At 34.9% G+C, this 17,579-nt stretch overlaps 1 protein-coding gene across 4 annotated transcripts in view; it reads left to right on the top strand.

The window, feature by feature from the left end:
- The window catches only part of LOC114336743 (sialin-like), a 108,611-nt gene that overhangs the window by 64,284 nt on the left and 26,748 nt on the right, over positions 1-17,579 (top strand). For all 4 annotated transcript variants that reach the window (XM_028287113.2, XM_028287111.1, XM_028287112.2 and 1 more), the window contains 2 exons: positions 7,388-7,562; positions 15,036-15,293. In XM_028287113.2, the coding sequence (XP_028142914.1) occupies positions 7,388-7,562; positions 15,036-15,293 (433 nt within the window). The remainder of the gene's footprint in view (positions 1-7,387; positions 7,563-15,035; positions 15,294-17,579) is intronic.

Here is a 17,579-nt window from a genome sequence, read left to right as displayed (position 1 = left end):
TCCGTACCTGAGAAGTGAATGGCCTAATGTCAGTCGCTCGCCAACGGAGCCCCCGGAGAACTGGCGAAAGTCCTTTGTAATTCAAGCCTTAGCGTGGGCAAGGGCTCACTGCCTCGCCGGACAGTATAATTCTCTCCTAATCGCGGGAACTATATGGATAAGTATTTGATCACTTAAGAAAACATAAAACAAAACGAAGTGAGAATGGAGCGTGTCACCGGTGGTGGTGCAGCTTTAACAAGCTATGAATGAGATGATAAGGTGTTCATTCTAGTAGAGGGAACAAAGGAAAAATTCTAAGCGAAGAGGGAAAGAGGAAGAAAGAGACTATGATCTTCGGAAGAAGGGGATCTGTTCGAAGATCTCCGGTCCGTGGTAGGGACCTGACCAAGACGGATCTCCCAGGGGAAACAACCTTGCAAAGGAGCTCCTCACTTAGGGAGAAAAGACCTAGAGAGAAGGAAGAGAGCTCCGACATAACGGTCATGGTAAGAACAATAGAGAAACTTACCAGAGTTACGAATAATTTAGTGAAACTAATGTCCGACCATACAAACACGAAGGTCGAGATCAAGAATGAGGTAAAAAACTTAAAGATAGTCACCAAAGACATGGAGAGCACTTTCAGACAAGTCGCCCTCGGCAGCATTGAGAAACGAAATAGAATAGTAGAGAAAACCGGTGAGGAAGGAACGACTAAGGAAACGGCAGGAGTTTCCACACAGATCGGTTTCGAAGAGTTCTTCCCCGAAAAACTTAGTGAATGAGAGATAGAAATGATCGCAACGGTCCTGAACTCAGGAGAAAGAGGCTTTAAAAAAATAAAGGACATTATTAAGTCGAATGGGAAGAAGATCACTATACGGTCGCCAAACCGGGAAGATAGAACAAACCTACATGCGACTTAGTAGTGGTCACGGATTCGGTGAGGGGCAAGGTTCCACGACCTGATAAGGAAAAACAGGAAATGGGAGTATGTGCAGGAGGTACATACAGACCAGGAAAGGTGAAGTACCCCCAACTTAGTACTATGAGCACGATTACAAGGAGGGGTCAGAAGGAAGAGAACCGGGAAAACCGTCAGACTATTTTCATGGTCCCTGTAGAGAAAGGGGTGACGGAAATCGACGGGGACAAGAGACTACTGGCAATTATTTCTAAATTGAGGAAAGACTTGGAGATACTGGAGACCAGAGAGGCGTCCCTAAGAGTAGTGGGGGCTAACAGAGGTAGGAACTTCAGGAAGCTCCTAGAAGTTACATTTATGGGTATGGACTTTCACATCGCGCAGGCGGAGTATGAATACGGGGAAAGTAGGATGGAGACGCAGAAGGTCATCATGAAGGAAGGTAGAAAATCCTACGCCGAGTTGCTCAAGCAAATCAAGGGTAGCCTAGACACAAAGAAGGAGGCGATTAGCATCACAAGCGCTAAGAATACTACGGAGGAGGACTTCACCCTCAAAGTGGCCGGGAAAGAACAGGCCAAGCGCCTGAAGAAGACTATCGTGGCCCGCACGGAGGAAGGGATAATAAAGAAGGGAACACAAACGTCACGGTCGGACTGACACGCATCACAGCCAAGAATCGCCTGGAAAGAAAACATGTACCAATTGACTGGAACTCGTGCAAGATCCGAGAGAGACTGCATGTCCAGCGGTGCTTTAAATGCCTGCCGTACGGGCATAGTAAAACCGACTGCAAGGGAGAAAACATGACGGACTCCTACTACAGATGTGGCAAAGGGAGCAAAAGGCACGATAGTGCAGTAGTGAGGCGACTTTTTGTCTCACTTGTAAAGAATCCGGTCATAGAGCCGACAGCTTACAATGTACGGAGTATAAGAAACTCATCCTGGAAAAGCGGGTACTTAAGAGATACCTGACCACAAGAAATGAGGAAAGGGTGAATGAAAGCACCTAGGACCAGAACTCAGACGGCAGATAGGTATGTTAGAGAGATAAGAACCATCTAATTCGTAGTTCCTTTAAATAAATATGGGAATGGCGAGGGCCGCTCACGACGTTGCAGAGGCACTCACACGAAGGGAATGTTATCACATTTGGTCTCTCGACAAAGAATCATTAAAGATAAGAGATCTAACGTGATCGTATACGTGATGAATCGAGGAGTTGGCATCATCAGACACTCTGTTAAGAATCGGTATGTTAAAGTACAAGTTTGATACCTGATGGTGTACAATTGCTATGTTTCAACAAATGTTCCGCTTTGAGTATATGAAGAGTATATTGACTCGATTATCCAAGAGGCTGGGACGGAGAGTGTACCGGTCTCTGGTAACCGATGGTAAAACCCATCGTCTATTTGTTGACTTCAAAGCCGCGTACGACAATGCTAAGAGAACAGTACTATACCAATCAATACATGAGTTTGTTATACCAGAATAACTAGAATGACCAACACCGACCAACTAGAAAGACAATGTCTGACTTAAAAGAATGTGTAAGTATAGAGGAAGATAATTCTAGAACTTTTGAAATAAAGGATGGACAAGGGGAAGCGCCGGTGACCTGAATGTGAACGACCATCCATGGAACCAAAGAGTTCAAGGTGGGAGAGGGAAATACCTATGATAATGGATCTACGCACCTACGTTCGTAGGTAATAGTTAATACTTTCCGGACATCTCGCTGGTTTCAACGATACTTTTAAACATTGTCTTAAGCTGGATTGTTTTAAAAGAAGAATCACTCAGCTTACATATATCTGTGAGTTTTGAACTAGCGAGCAAAAGGAAGAAACGGAAAGATGAAGATATCGATCTAAAGAGATTTTTAAATGAATAAGTCTTCGTGGATGCTTTTAGCTTGATTGGTCTGAGATGTGAGGATGTGAGTGAGTTAATCGAGGATCTGAGTGGGGCACCGGAGTTGGCTTGTGTTAGGTCAAATGGGAGGTATGAAAGAAAACAACCATACTGGTAGAATGAGGGGCTTGAATATCAGAGAACGAATTGTATGAGAGTAAGAAGGGAGTGGAAGTGGTTACTAAAAGTTCAAGCAGGAGAAAGAGAATGAATGAATTAAAGCGAATGCAGAACCAGTATAGAAATGAGATAACATGATTGAAGACAGAAAGGTGGAGTAACCTGCTTCAGGATCTCAAAAGAGATATCTGGGGGCAGTGTTTCAAGATTGTGTGCATCTAACCGAAGGGGAAAAGACACACTATCCCCTGCCGAGGAGGAGAGACTGCTTAATACAGGAGTTCTTTCCTCAAGTGGAGAACAGACGTTTAAGTGTTACTGGTTTCAAAGAGACGGTACCCTTTACTGAGTTGGAACTCGGCGAGGCCGTTGGATGGATAAAGATCCGAAAGGTACCTGGCATAGACGGAGTCATACCGGAGACGCTAAGACTCGCCGCACAACTGAACCAAAAGAGGTCAGCAAACCTGGATGCCATTTTCGAGCTATGTGTGTTGGTCTTTGATTACCTGATACGAGTTGAATTTTGTTGTACCCACTGGATTCATTCTGATGTAGGACTCTAGGGTGCAAAAATCCGGTATGTATGATTTAGTTATGGCGCACAGAAAATTGCACTCATTAGGCCAATTGTGGGATGTAACACTATTGTAATATAATATAAATAGATAATATTGATACCTGCGAAAGGTTCCTGAATCGTAAAATAGCCGCGCGTCTCATCTAAGCGATTTATTATAACAGAAACCGTGGATATTGATACCTACGAAAGGCGTCCGAATCGTAAAAATGGTCCTCGAGGGCGCCGCGCGTTGCATCTAAGCTTTTTATTATAATAGAAACAGCAGAAATTGATACCCACGAAAGGAGCTCAAATCGTAGAAATAGTCTTCGAGGGCGCTGTGCGTTACATCTAAGCAATTTATTATAATAGAAACAGTGGATGTTGATACCTACGAAAGGCGCCCGAATCGTAAAAATGGTCTTCGAGGGCGCCGCGCGTCCTCGGAGCGGATATTGATACCCACGAAAAGCGACCGCTTCGTAAAAATTGTCTTCGAGGGCGCCGCGCGTCCTCGGAGCAGATATTTATACCCACAAAGGCGCCCGAATCGTAAAAATGGTCTTCGAGGGCGCCGTGCGTCGCATCTAAGCAAATTATTATAACAGAAACAGCGGACATTGATACCTTCGAAAGGCGCCCAAATCGTAAAAATGGTCTTCAAGGGCGCTGCGCGTCCTTGGAGCGGATATTGATATCCACGAAAGGCGCCTGAATAGCCTACGTTATTTGATTATCTAATATCTGGTATTTTGTTGTACCCACTGGCTTCATTATGTAGGTTTCTGCTGCCAAACAGTGAAATCACAAGCAAGTAGAAACATTTTTTAGGGGAATGGTAGCTGCATCATATTTGTGTAACAGTTCAAAAAAAATTTTTTTTCAGCGTTTAATTTTTATAATAGTAACCAAGGCAAAAGGCGCACCGGCCCGAGGGCCGGTGGGCCGGCGGGCCAGTTCGGGCCTGCGCTTACGTCATAAGTGGATTTCCCATGACACCATAACTCTCACAACAATGACGTGAAAAATACGAAATTAAGTAGGTATACTCCCTGCTACAATATCTTAAGCCGTAGAAATATTCTGAGGACAGAAGAAGAACGAGCAACAAATTTCATCGAAGAAAAGTGCATCTGTTTAACTTTTGAGCATAAATTGGGCAAAATATGAATTTTTTAATTTTTCGAAATTTTCAAAAAACCTCTAAACCGAACTTTTCTGACGAACAGCAAGCAGGAGAAAAGTTCTGAGCAGACGAAAAGAACAAGCAGCAAATTATAAACTTTTATTTAATTTTAATTAATTTTGTTTAATTTTATTGAAATTTATTTAATTTAAGTATTTTATTTATTTTTGTTTATTTTATTTTATTTTATTTTTTAATTCCATTTATTTTTTTTATTATTTTATTTCATTTTATTTAATTTTAATCAACTATTTTCAATGGAAATAAGCCACAATTTTACCAAAAAAATGATTTTATTATTTTAAAAAATAATTAATTTTATTATTTTTTTTTTAATTAATTTATTTTTTTTATTTAAGTTTATTCAAATTTATTTAATGATATTTAATTTTAATTTAATTTTATTTTGATTAATCAACACCTATAGGTATAGTTGGATCACCCCGAACCCAATTATAAATACAGGGTTGTTTTGAATGTAAATTAAATAAAGCTGTTATATTCATTATAAGATAAACAAATTTGAGATTGTAACTGTTGCACTACAAACTTTGTTTTGATACTTTTAACTAAACTTTATTACTTCAAACATCATGTGTACTTAATTAAAAATAATAATAAAACCTCATTCACATCGAGCATTTTTTGTTTATTAATTACGAATTACTTTTGTTTATTTTAGGTTTATTGTATACAAAAGTTTGTTTTTATCTATTGATGCAGTACGAAGTCTGCCGGGTCAGCTAGTCATTGTATAATAATAATAATAATTAATTGTTGTAGTAACTAAAGTTTATTGTTGAAAATGTAACTTTATCTAAAAATAAATATTTTTTATCAATTAATGCTATCGATTTTATTGTTTTTAATATAAAATCACAACAATATCAAAAGAGATAGCATAAATTATAATTTTTTTATTCATTAACAATAGATAATAAATAATATTTTGATTTAACATGCTAAAAAACTGCATCGTCATTTGTTATATCTGAAAATAAACTTAGACCGCAATGTTCTTGATTTATTAACGATTCATTCAGATTTTTTAACCAAATATTACTTCAAATAATATTAACTATTTATAATGGGAAATAAGCCACAATATAATTAAAAATGATTTTTATTAACGTTTCGACACCCAAATCGGGTGCCGTTGTCAAACTACAAAATACTACTAACATAAACAAAAATGTTGTTGCTTAGTAAAAAATTCTTCTAATAATTTATTTAATTTGACTCATTTATATCGGCAATTCAGATACATATGATACATTTTAAAGTAGAAGACTTAAAAATGATATTGCCAATATTTATGAGTTGCGTACCTGGGACGACTTTACTGAAAGATAGTTCATTCGATTACATGAAATCAACCCCAACTCAAGAATATCCGTCACAAAAAAATCATAGCATGTGATCTGTCTTTAAAAAGACAACCACATGCAACGGTGACATTAAAATTCTCGCGTTAGAGATCTCATAGTAAATCACGAGGGAAAACCAGGAAAAACCTTGTGATACTATCCCGACATCGTAAGTATTTGGTCTTACATTTAATTTACTCTCAAAATTAATACCAAATTCTGACTTTACTATAATTTTGTTTAAATTATAAATAATATCAATAATACATGGATATATAAGTAATACTAAAATATAAAATATGTACTAACTCGACTATTGACTTACTAATTGTGGTATTTTCTTTCTATTGACTTCCTCTTTCAGTATGGGTATCCACATCCTACTGCATTCCACCGAGGAATTTGCGACACAATTGGTTTCGTTTAGCATAATTAGAGCCGCTTCTTTGATTTTTCTCTTTTTACTATCTGTTTCTTTCAGGACTATACTTGAATCTCTCCATTGAACTCTATGTTCATTATCCCATGCGTGTTGACATATTTGAGATCTATCAAATTCTTTATTTTTAATATAAGATTGATGTTCACTTATTCTAACGTTTAATGGTCTTGATGTTTCACCTATATAAAACTGTTCGCATTCACAAGGTATTTTATAAATACAATTCTTTGTCCTTTCTTGTTCATTGTTAGGTATAGTTTTAGATAGAATAGATCTCAATGTGTTGGTTGTTTTGAATGTTGTTGAAATGTTGAATTTATTTTCTATTGTTTTAAGTTTCTCGGATAGTCCTTTTATGTATGGTATTGATATTTTCCACTATAAATAGTTAAAATTGTAAAAATGCCACAAAAAAATAGCTTCAGAACATAATTCAAATAATATATAATAGGTATATGACGGATGTATATTGTAGATTCTACCATGTCCGCTGTTTATCGGCATGTGTCGTTATAAATTTGTAAAAAGCTCAGGCAACAGATAGTTACCAAGGATTCTGTAGTTCGACTCATAGAGAATTTTCTCTGTCTCTAGATAGATGTCGCTAGCGCGTCTGTATGCATTTAATATTGTATTAATATGTATAGTTCGATAACTGGATTCAGTTCGCTTCGGCATACTCCACAGGCGACTCTGAAAACGCTGAAAAGCAGAAACTTTGGTTAGCCGATGGTGGTGGCTCCCAATCGAATTTAATTAAAAGATGTATTTCCTTGTTAATAACCATACTATACATTCAATCATACTATGATTGAATGTATGGTACAATCAGACATACCCTTTAAAAATTCTGCAAGAGATTATGAATTTATAATGTATTTTAGGGAACTACGTATCCAGCATGTAATGCTTTCTACGCGAAATGGGCGCCGCCTTTAGAAAGAACCAGGTTAATTGCGATAGCTTGGTCTGGTGGTTACTTGGGAGCGGTAGTTTCTATGCCCTTTAGTTCACTTTTAGCAACATATCTGGGATGGGAAAGTATATTTTACTTTTTTGGTAAGCATATCATAATATATTAACGAACGTGTTTGTATTTTATTGTGTTTTTATTCATATTTTACACACCAACAATCTTAGTTACTTAGGTATTTTGATAAAGTAGGTATGCAATATTAACAAATGAAGGATCACTCTAGATTATTTGGTATTTTTCTTCGTCTAAAATTATTTTTAATAGAATATTTTCACGGCCATATATCGTTCAAAACTATTGAGTCCAGGAAATCTGGGCATATATTAAAGCTTACAATTCCGTCCTTACCAATTCCACTACAGCAGTTAAGTATAGGTCAATATCATAAATAGGTTATCTTTCAGATAATATAGCCAAAATCTTAAATAACATCCCCAACCTTAAACTTTTATTTAAATGTAAAGAAAATATCAAATCTATTTTTTCTCACACCAAAGATAAAATTGAAAAAACATCAAAAAGTGGTATATATAAATTGTCCTGTGGAGACTGCCCTGTTACCTATGTGGGTAGAACTATGCGACTTTTGGAAACACGCTTAAAGAACATTTGTCTAAGATTGACAAATCTAGTTTTGGTAATCACTTACATGTTTCTAAACATCACTTCAGTCCCCAAAGAGATAGTAGGATTCTACATAGTATACCTATTAACAACTATATAAAAATGAATTTATTAGAAGACTTAGAAATCAGCAGGGAACTAAAAAGAAACCCTCAAAATTGTGTTAACACCCAGATTCAATTAAATTGTAAATTTGATCCAATCTTTAAGAAGTTTCGTTAATAATTTTGTATTCAACATGCCCAACAATTGCTCAAGTTTTTTTAAGATTACTTTATAATATATTTGAATTTTCTTTCATTGATTACAAATAAGTAAATATTTTCGATTTGGCTTAATTTAATAATAATATTGTTCTTAAAGAAACAGCTTTGGAACTCTGAGCTTGTCCAACGGTACATCTCCTTGGTTTTTTCATCTATATCACTTCTATATTTGGTCAGAACTGACTGTTTTGTTTTGTTTTTTAATAATTTAATAATACTTTGATAATTTTGATAATTTTGCACATTTAGCTTTTGACTTTAAACTTAACGATTGTTATTTAAATTTCACTTTAAAATTTCATATCAACTTCTAACTTCAAACCCATTTAACCTACATAATATGACAACTTAGTCATTTTCAAATTTTTAATTATTTTTTAATAAAATAGATGTTGCTAGGAAGTTTGTTTCCGTCCGCATCTTGTTTTTGCATATTGTCAGTAACAGCTGTTAATTGTAAAAATAACAGCCAATTTTTAAAAACATATTAAATGTGATTATTTTATACATTTAAGGGTTTTTACCCTGATCAGTGGTTAGATCCCTGGGTTAAATTTTAATATTAGAATGTGTTTGTTCAAAGTTTTCTCTTCATTTGACGTAGTTACAATTATAAGACGTAAGTTACACTTTATAATATTTTATGAATAAGATTCTTCAACTTAGTCTTTTTATAGAATAGCTCTGATGATGGCATTAAAAATGCTAAAAGTACTTAGCTGATTTTAATAAATTTATTTACACACTATCAGTCTTTGAAAACATACACCAGTTCCCGTTTTGATTTATATAGAAGTGTGTGCAGTCTGTTTCTAAACAGTCTGTTTCTTTCTATATAAATATATTAAAGCAATCACCTATTTTTTGGATTGCGGTGGAAGGGTTCTAAACTGACTATAGGGAAGGTGTCCCTAGTACTGTTGCATTAGGGGCGGAAAGGAACACTAGGAATGCTAGGACATAGCATCCAAAATATGGATTATATGAGCTGAATACAGCCCTAACCAGTCGCTCACCAACTATAACCACTCCTTCTTCGAGCAAGGCAGTCCCGGTCAAGATCAATCGGTGAACTAAACATTGGGATGCTTTGCGCTGTCTGCAAAATTGGAGAGAATACTGGAAAAAAATGTCCTTATATAGAAGCGATAAGAACCAATTAAAATAACGCAAGGACAGTATTGTAAGAAACAAAATACAGGATTGATCAAAAGTACAGGTGTATGTGACATGACACGGGGGAATGAAAAAATAAAAGACGAGATGCACGACGTCGTATAACATCGTACGCCATACTATCGATCTGGCTGTAAGCGTGCCAGCACTATATCTAATTTATTACCTCATCCGAATGCAATCATCTAGATTCAGCTAGAAAAGCTCTGCGTGGGAATAAGATAAATAAAATCAAGTCTCTCCCAAAGCAAAAGCTTCATTGTTCTGTACAGAGTTGAAGGAAAAATGTACCGAAACTAAAAAAAAGCTTACCTGAAGTACATGTCATACAAGACACAACATGCGTACGAAACTTACAAGACAAACGAAACACATGCACTTGTAAGACGAATTAAAATGAGCACTAGAAACGCCTTTCAAAAAGACTGAAGTACGATTTTGATGGTTTACAAAAAGAGATCTTTATAAAAGATCAAAGAACGGAGGTATAGAAATTAATAGATCCGAAACACATCGAAAAGGATGTATGGATTGACTATCTACAGAAGTTATACCCAGAGAAACGACAAATGATGTTACAACCAGAATTTTCTACAAACGAAGAAGTTCACATAAACAAGCATAAAGTACAAAAACGCTTAAATTAAAGAACTGAAAAGCTGCAGGTAAAGATGGGATACTAAATGAATTGTTAAAATATGGTGGAGAGGCAATGACGGATCAACTGATTAGATTCTTCTTCTGCATGTACCCTGTCATTTCAGAGCGTTGGTTACCATCATAGCTATCTTAATTGTATTCACTGCCACCTTAAACAACATGCTTGTATCAATATCATACCAATCTCACAAGTTCTTCAACCATGAAATCTTTATTATGAAATAACGTTATCATTATTTAACAAGATTATAAGATAAAGTCATAACAAGGATCCAGATAAAAACTGACGATACAGAACAAGTAGACAAAATGAAATACTTGGGAGTCTGGATTACAGAAGATCTAAATTCCAAATCAGAAATTATATCAGCAGCCTTTTTGAAAATAAGGAAATTTCTGAGTAACCAAAGACTCAATCTTTAAATCCGATACCGATACCGGATGAAAAAATATTATATCTACTGTATTCTTCTTTATGGTGCCGGAGCTTGGACTGTTAATGTTGTCAAAAAAACATACAGAAGTAAAAACTTCTTTTGTATATTGGTATAAAAAGTTTTATTAACCTTTTTATTTAAGTTTTCATTTATGGGGACTTTCCCATTGATTTTGTTAATGTTGTCTTAACGAGAAAGCTAGAAGCTTTTGGGATGCAGCTTTTTAGGAGAATTTTGAAAATACCGTAGACCGATCATATTACGAATTAAAATGGTGTTGCATAGAATGAGAAGAGACAGAGAACTTTTGTCTACCATTAAAAAGAGAAAAACAGCATATTTGGAGCACATACTTAGAAACAGGGCCGGCGATAAGGGGCCTGCAAGCAGGCGCGGATACAGAGGGGGTCAACGGGGCTTTAGACCCCCCTACTGTACTTAGTCTCTAAATATTGTTTTTTTACAGTTTAACAATTGTCCCGATGTAAGCAAAGGAACATCACTGCTATAAATTATCATTTTATGTAACTGTTTTACGCAGAATGTTTGATTTGAATTATTAATTTATCAACAATATGTTTTCCAAATTTTTAAACAATGAACAGTATGTCCGAATGCATTCACACAACGGTCGAGCCTATGTGGCAAAATTGGAACATTCAATACAGTTTATTCACTGTTGTAATTCGGTTTGGGTGTAGCAAAACTAGCGGTATTTAAAGACAATCAGATCCAAAACGACAATTTCTGATATGGATGTCAATCCCAAGAAACCATCCAATATCTTACCGGGTGATGCCAGGCGTTTGCTGCAATTGAATAAGGAACGGCATGACTCAGTAGGAAATGTCCTTCATTAAGAGATCAGGTATATCAAATCAAGTATATCAGGTATATCTGATAAGGTATCAAAGTGGGACTTCTCCAAACCAACCATCTCCCATATTATAAATACCTCCATGAGAGTATGCTTGAGAATTACAATTACTGGGACAGCAGACTAAACAGTGGCATATAATAGAACAGATTTCATTCGTTAATAAATTCATAATACAAAACACTAATAAATGTGGCGATACCAAACAACAATAATCTGCGTGTCAAATATATTGAAAAGGCAACCAGGTACGGAGATTTGGAAGTACCCAAACAATACCTACCTATTATTCTCTCTACTACTGGAGTCATCCGAAGAACTTTCTAGAACACATAAAACAGTTGGGTCTGAATAAACATCTGTATAGATAGACCATGCTGAAAGCTGTACCACTTTCAACGACCAGATATACACGAAAATTTTATTTTTGGGAGATACTCCAGTATACTGTCACCTAGGTCTCAGTAGCACGGAAAAAGATAGGATAGAGATAGTAGCACCAGAGCTCAATCCATTGAGTGCAGTAAAGAGAACAACATTACCGTGGTATCTAGGAGGAAGAGGACTTATGTGCATAGGCAAGCAGCTGGAAAATCTGGTTGCTCATTTAAGAATTTATTGTCAGACGCAAGCCGAGATATCTACTTTAAATCACGTAATTTGGGCATTAGATGAAACAGCGCGGCTTAATGCAAGCAATGAGCATAAACCACTTTTCTAAACAAGAAAATGCAAACCTGGATGAGTTGAACTACTGGTTGATATCAGGAAGGATATTTGCCGAAGCAGAGGAAAGATTATTCACAGGAATTTACCAATAAACTGGGACTTCTCCAAACCGACCATCTCCCTTGTTATCAATACATCCCTGGCAAAATGTTTGAAAACGACAACTACAAGCTATACTGGGACCGCAACTCAGAGCCTTAGGGGGAGCGCGAGCCGTATCGCTAAATCAGGATAATAATAATAATAATAACATTTTCGGGAAGTCCACACCGAGAGAAAAAAATTCTTGACATAAAGAAACTTTATTAATATTTAAGAAAGATCGACTTGGCATATTGCCTAAGAAATATATCTTTGTATGTAAGATATAATTTTCTAAAATATTTCAAATAAATTCTACTATAGCCAAAGAAATATATCTTAAACATGATTGAACTATCACTTTCTGGCAAATTTCAAACCTATTTATCAGAAAGAAATTACACTTGATGTTAATTAATTTTATTAGTCATAAAAATATATTTTTTACACATTAGAAAACTATTCTTTCTGAGCAATAATATTTCTTAGTAAGGAATATTATTATTTTACTATTAATAATTAATTTATTTAATGTTAAGAAATATATTTCGCAGAGATAAACGTATATTTAGAGTTAAGTTAATATTTCTTGAAAATTAAGTGATATTACATACGGCGAAATAAATCATTGTGTTAAGGTAAAATCATTATTTATTAATAAAACAAGATATAAAACGTTATTATTACATACAAATATTTTCTCCACTCTTAAACCACTGGCTTCTACCATCTTCTACACAACAATAAAAGGATGGAGAGGCAAATCCAACTTCCTCAAATGTTCCTTCTTTTGTTAATAGCACTTTGTATATCAGCAATTCACTAAAACAAAATCGTTATGTAGAAAGAGTAAACTTACTTTAATAAAAAAATTTTATAAAGATATAGATATTTATTTTGACAAATTTAGGAAATACAAAAAAAAACAAATACACGGCCCCACATAAGAACTATTAATACTAATAATAATCAATCACATTTAGTTTAAACATGGCATTATTTAACCTACACATCTTTGTTTATTTTTTTCTTTTTGTTAATGAAATATTAATTATTTATCTGTATAATATTAAGTCACACAATAAACATTGTTTAGCTAAAAGAAGAGGGAAAATACAACCAATGTAAAACATCGAAGCAGACATAATAATATGTAATTTTCTTAATTTTTATAATCAGAAAGAGACAGCATACCTAATCATTAAGAAATTTTATTACGGGAAAGTATTATTAGGTTACATCTAAGTCATTTAATACATATTAACTAATTCACGGTTTTCGGCGATAACATTTCTTAACCATAAACATATATTTCTTTTAGACTAACTGACTTCTTTATCTCAAATAAATTAACAGAACAAATCCTCAGCGTTGCACCCGCCATGTTTGATATAGCGTTGTATTGTATATTTTTATAGAAGACGATACATTGAAGAAACCTATTATAGTTTTGATACATAAGTATACACATTTTTAAAAAGGTACTTACCTACATGTATGAAGTTCTACCATTTCTGGAAGGCCCCACAGTTGGTTAATAACTCCTTTCTTAATATTGTTCTGAAGCTATATATTATACCATTCTGTCCCAGCTTTAAATTGTGGCATATTTCCCAGTTAAAATAATAAGCTCCTTTATTTCACAGTCGTCCATCATTATACCTAAAAAGCATATACAGATACTATTATGTTTCTTTTTTAACCATTCGGATACGCAACAATATTATTATTACATCTTAAATTACTCAATTTACTTTTATTTAATACCTATATATGTACGTACCTTCAAAATATCCGTTAATTTTTAAAGTAGACCAATAAATCCAACATCCATCTATATGAACATGAACATATCACGCCATCTTGACAAACACTGACGACTAAATCATAAATAGTTAATCTGCGCAATCCTTTTATGGAAGAGAATCTCTTTGCAAGTAACATTTCGGCATTAATGACAAAGTTTTTATTTTATAACCACAGTTACTACAGAGGGTATTTCTGAAGAATTATTTCTTGTGGTTTAAAATATTTATTTGATTACAAGAAAATTTCTTGTTCACAAATATAACTATGGATTAACTTAACATTATATTTCTTATACTGCAAAATATTTGTAGTTTTCAATTTAAGAAATAAAAACTTTAGGATAAGAAAATTAAATATAACCATTAATGCATTTCTTAGTATTGAAGAAATTATCTGTAAGAAATTATTGAGTTGTGTTTAAAAAACTCGTTTCTTTATATGTGAACCGGTTTGTTTAAGTTAATAGGATATGTTAACTTTTAAGAAATATTGCTCAAAGAAATCGGTGTTTTAGGAGAAAAGAAATTGTTCTCTCGGTGCAGCCCCCTATCAAGAATTTCTAGATCCGCGCCTGCCTGCAAGGGATGCACTGCAGGCGGGCGCCCCTATTTGGGGAGCGCCAAACTGAGATTTTTATTTCTGCTAGTGCTAGACAAAATACTAATTTAAAAAACCGAAGGTCGCCTATGCTAGTGTTGCAGGCAGGCTTCTTATACCCTAGCGCCGGTACTGCTTAGAAACGATAAGTAAGATTTAGTTTTTAGGTCACTTTTTACACTTACCATGTAAAAGAAATCCTTTACTTAGTAATGTTACCTACAGGGTCAATTACCTACAATATAATACTATTTATTCAATTCAAAAACTTCCATTTAAATAAAAATAAATATTTTTTAGGTGGTGTTGGATTGATATGGTACATATTTTGGATAATATTTGCAAGAGATGCACCTGAAAAAGACTCTAGAATAAGCAAAGAAGAATTACTGTACATTAGAGAATCTATAAATGCTACAAGACAAATTAAAGAAGTGGTTGATATTCCTATAAGACACTACGTCACGTCTTTGGCGGTATGGGCGAATGCTCTCGCATTTTTTTCTGAATTTTGGGGATTTTACACGCTCTTAACTTGTTTACCAAATTTTATGAAAAGTAAGTATTTTGTGTAAGTAAATTGTGCAGCCGATATACATATTTTTGTACATTCTAAGTTTCTAATCTTCCTCCAATTTTTTGTTTTCTGGATAATTAACACTCTACTCTTCATTATGGCCTAGAAGCGTGGACACTAAAACAAGTGCATCTGAACAAGTTGGCTGAGTTTGAATTTTGGTGTTACAGAAAAATCCTATTCAGTTCCAAAAAATTTCAAACATGTAAGTAACTAGAAACTAGATGGATACGATAAGTACTAGTAACGGAAATAGTAATAACTATCAAAACAAGAAATCAAAAGGAGACAAATCGGACTACGAGAATTACAGAGGAAATAACTTATTAAACACAACATTAAAATTAACAACCAAAGTGATAGCAAACAAACTGAATTAAATAATAATATTAGCAGAAAAAAAACAAGGTGTTAGATCGGGAAGATCATGCACCGACGGTATATAATGTTACGCTCAAACTCCGAACTCGGACAATGTTCCAAATTTTTACTCACTTCGCGATGTGGACAACGTAAATTACCCACGTCGCGAAGTGAGCATTTTATTCGGACATTAGCCGAAGCGAAATACCCAGAACGCGTTGTGGGTAAACGAAAGTACTCAATTGCCGAAATAAACACGTTCACCGGAGATTGAGCAAAACTATAATACCCATAACCCGACGTAGGTAACCTATGTGGCGATCTAAATATTGACTACTCCAGTGTGTGTGCTGCTCAAGAATCTCTTCATTCTATCTTTGATTCCTTTGGTATAGGTATGCATGTAAATTCTCCAACCAGAATAACTAAAACTAGCTCTAGTATCATTGACTATGTCGTATCGTCTTTAGCTCCAAATTCTACTGACTGTACTGTTTTCAACTCAGGTTTCTCTGATCATGAAGCAGTATTGACTACATTTTGGTTAAAATCAAAAAATAATAGTGAAAACACGCAACGAAAATTGTTCCGTGTCTTTGGAGAACAAAATTTTCTAACATTTAAACACCTATGTCAAACAACTGACTGGGACTTCCGCTCTGTTGATGTCGACATCGAGTTTTCTAGATTCATAAAGTTATTGTCTGGTCTGGCATACGAATCCTTTCCTCTTAGGCCCATCAAAACTAAACATCGTAAACCCTGGTCAACTAGAGGTCTACGTATATCTGCAAAGAACATGCGCTCATTATCGTACCTAAAAAAATTCTCGGACAACATATCCTTCCATGATTACGTTAGGCTTTACAAGAAAATTTACCATAAAGCCATAAAAGCCGCCAAGGAAATTTATTACAATGCGAGGCTGGCTAAATCAGGTAATGTTGCTAAGGAAACGTGGTCTATCGTAAATGAACTGAGAGATAAGACTTCTTCTCCCACCATAATCCCGACTTCTACTGAGACCCTGAACAATTACTTTGTAAATGTGGCATAAAATTTAACAAATACTATACCTCCTTCTCAGGATCCGATTTCATATCTTTCTCATAGGAATGTAAATAGTTTCTTTTTTACACCCATAGTATTAGGTGAACTACGCTCTACAATAAATGCCATTAAAAATAAATCGTCATCTGGGACTGATGGCCTCACTCTTAAAATGTTTTCTGCTCTACCTGATTGCACTTTAAACCATCTTACTACCTTAATAAACAGGTCATTCGAAACTGGAGTTTTTCCAAGCTGCCTTAAGACAGCGATAATTATTCCTATACATAAAGGAGGCGATAAAGATCTTGCTTCGAATTATCGCCCTATTGCACTCCTGCCCACGTTGTCGAAGATAATTGAAAGTCTGGTAAAAAAAAGAATCTTATCTTTTCTGTTGAAATACAAATTGCTTACTCCACATCAATTTGGATTCCTGAGTGAAAAATGCACGAATGATGCTATGTTCTTCCTTTTCGATCATGTTTACTCCAGTCTAAACAACCATCACTCTACAGCAACAATTTTCTGTGATTTCTCTAAAGCATTCGATTGTGTAAACCATAACATCTTGACTGACAAATTACAGCACTATGTATTTAGGGGAAATGCTCTTAAATGGCTTAAATCATATCTTAATAAAAGAAGTCAGTTTGTAAGGGTTGACACGAAGACGTCTTCTTGCATGCCATTAGAATGTGGGGTACCTCAGGGTTCAGTTCTAGGCCCTATATTGTTTCTGATATACATAAATGACATCTCTAGTCTGAACATTAAAGGTAAAATATGTCTCTTTGCAGATGATACTAGTATTACTTGGAGTAACACGGATATTATGGATCTTCGCAATATCA

This window comes from Diabrotica virgifera, chromosome 3, assembly GCF_917563875.1.
Source record: "Diabrotica virgifera virgifera chromosome 3, PGI_DIABVI_V3a".
NCBI classification, from domain to species: domain Eukaryota; kingdom Metazoa; phylum Arthropoda; class Insecta; order Coleoptera; family Chrysomelidae; genus Diabrotica; species Diabrotica virgifera.
Note: the sequence above shows the minus strand (reverse complement) of the source record. Positions and strands in the feature narration are given on the sequence as shown.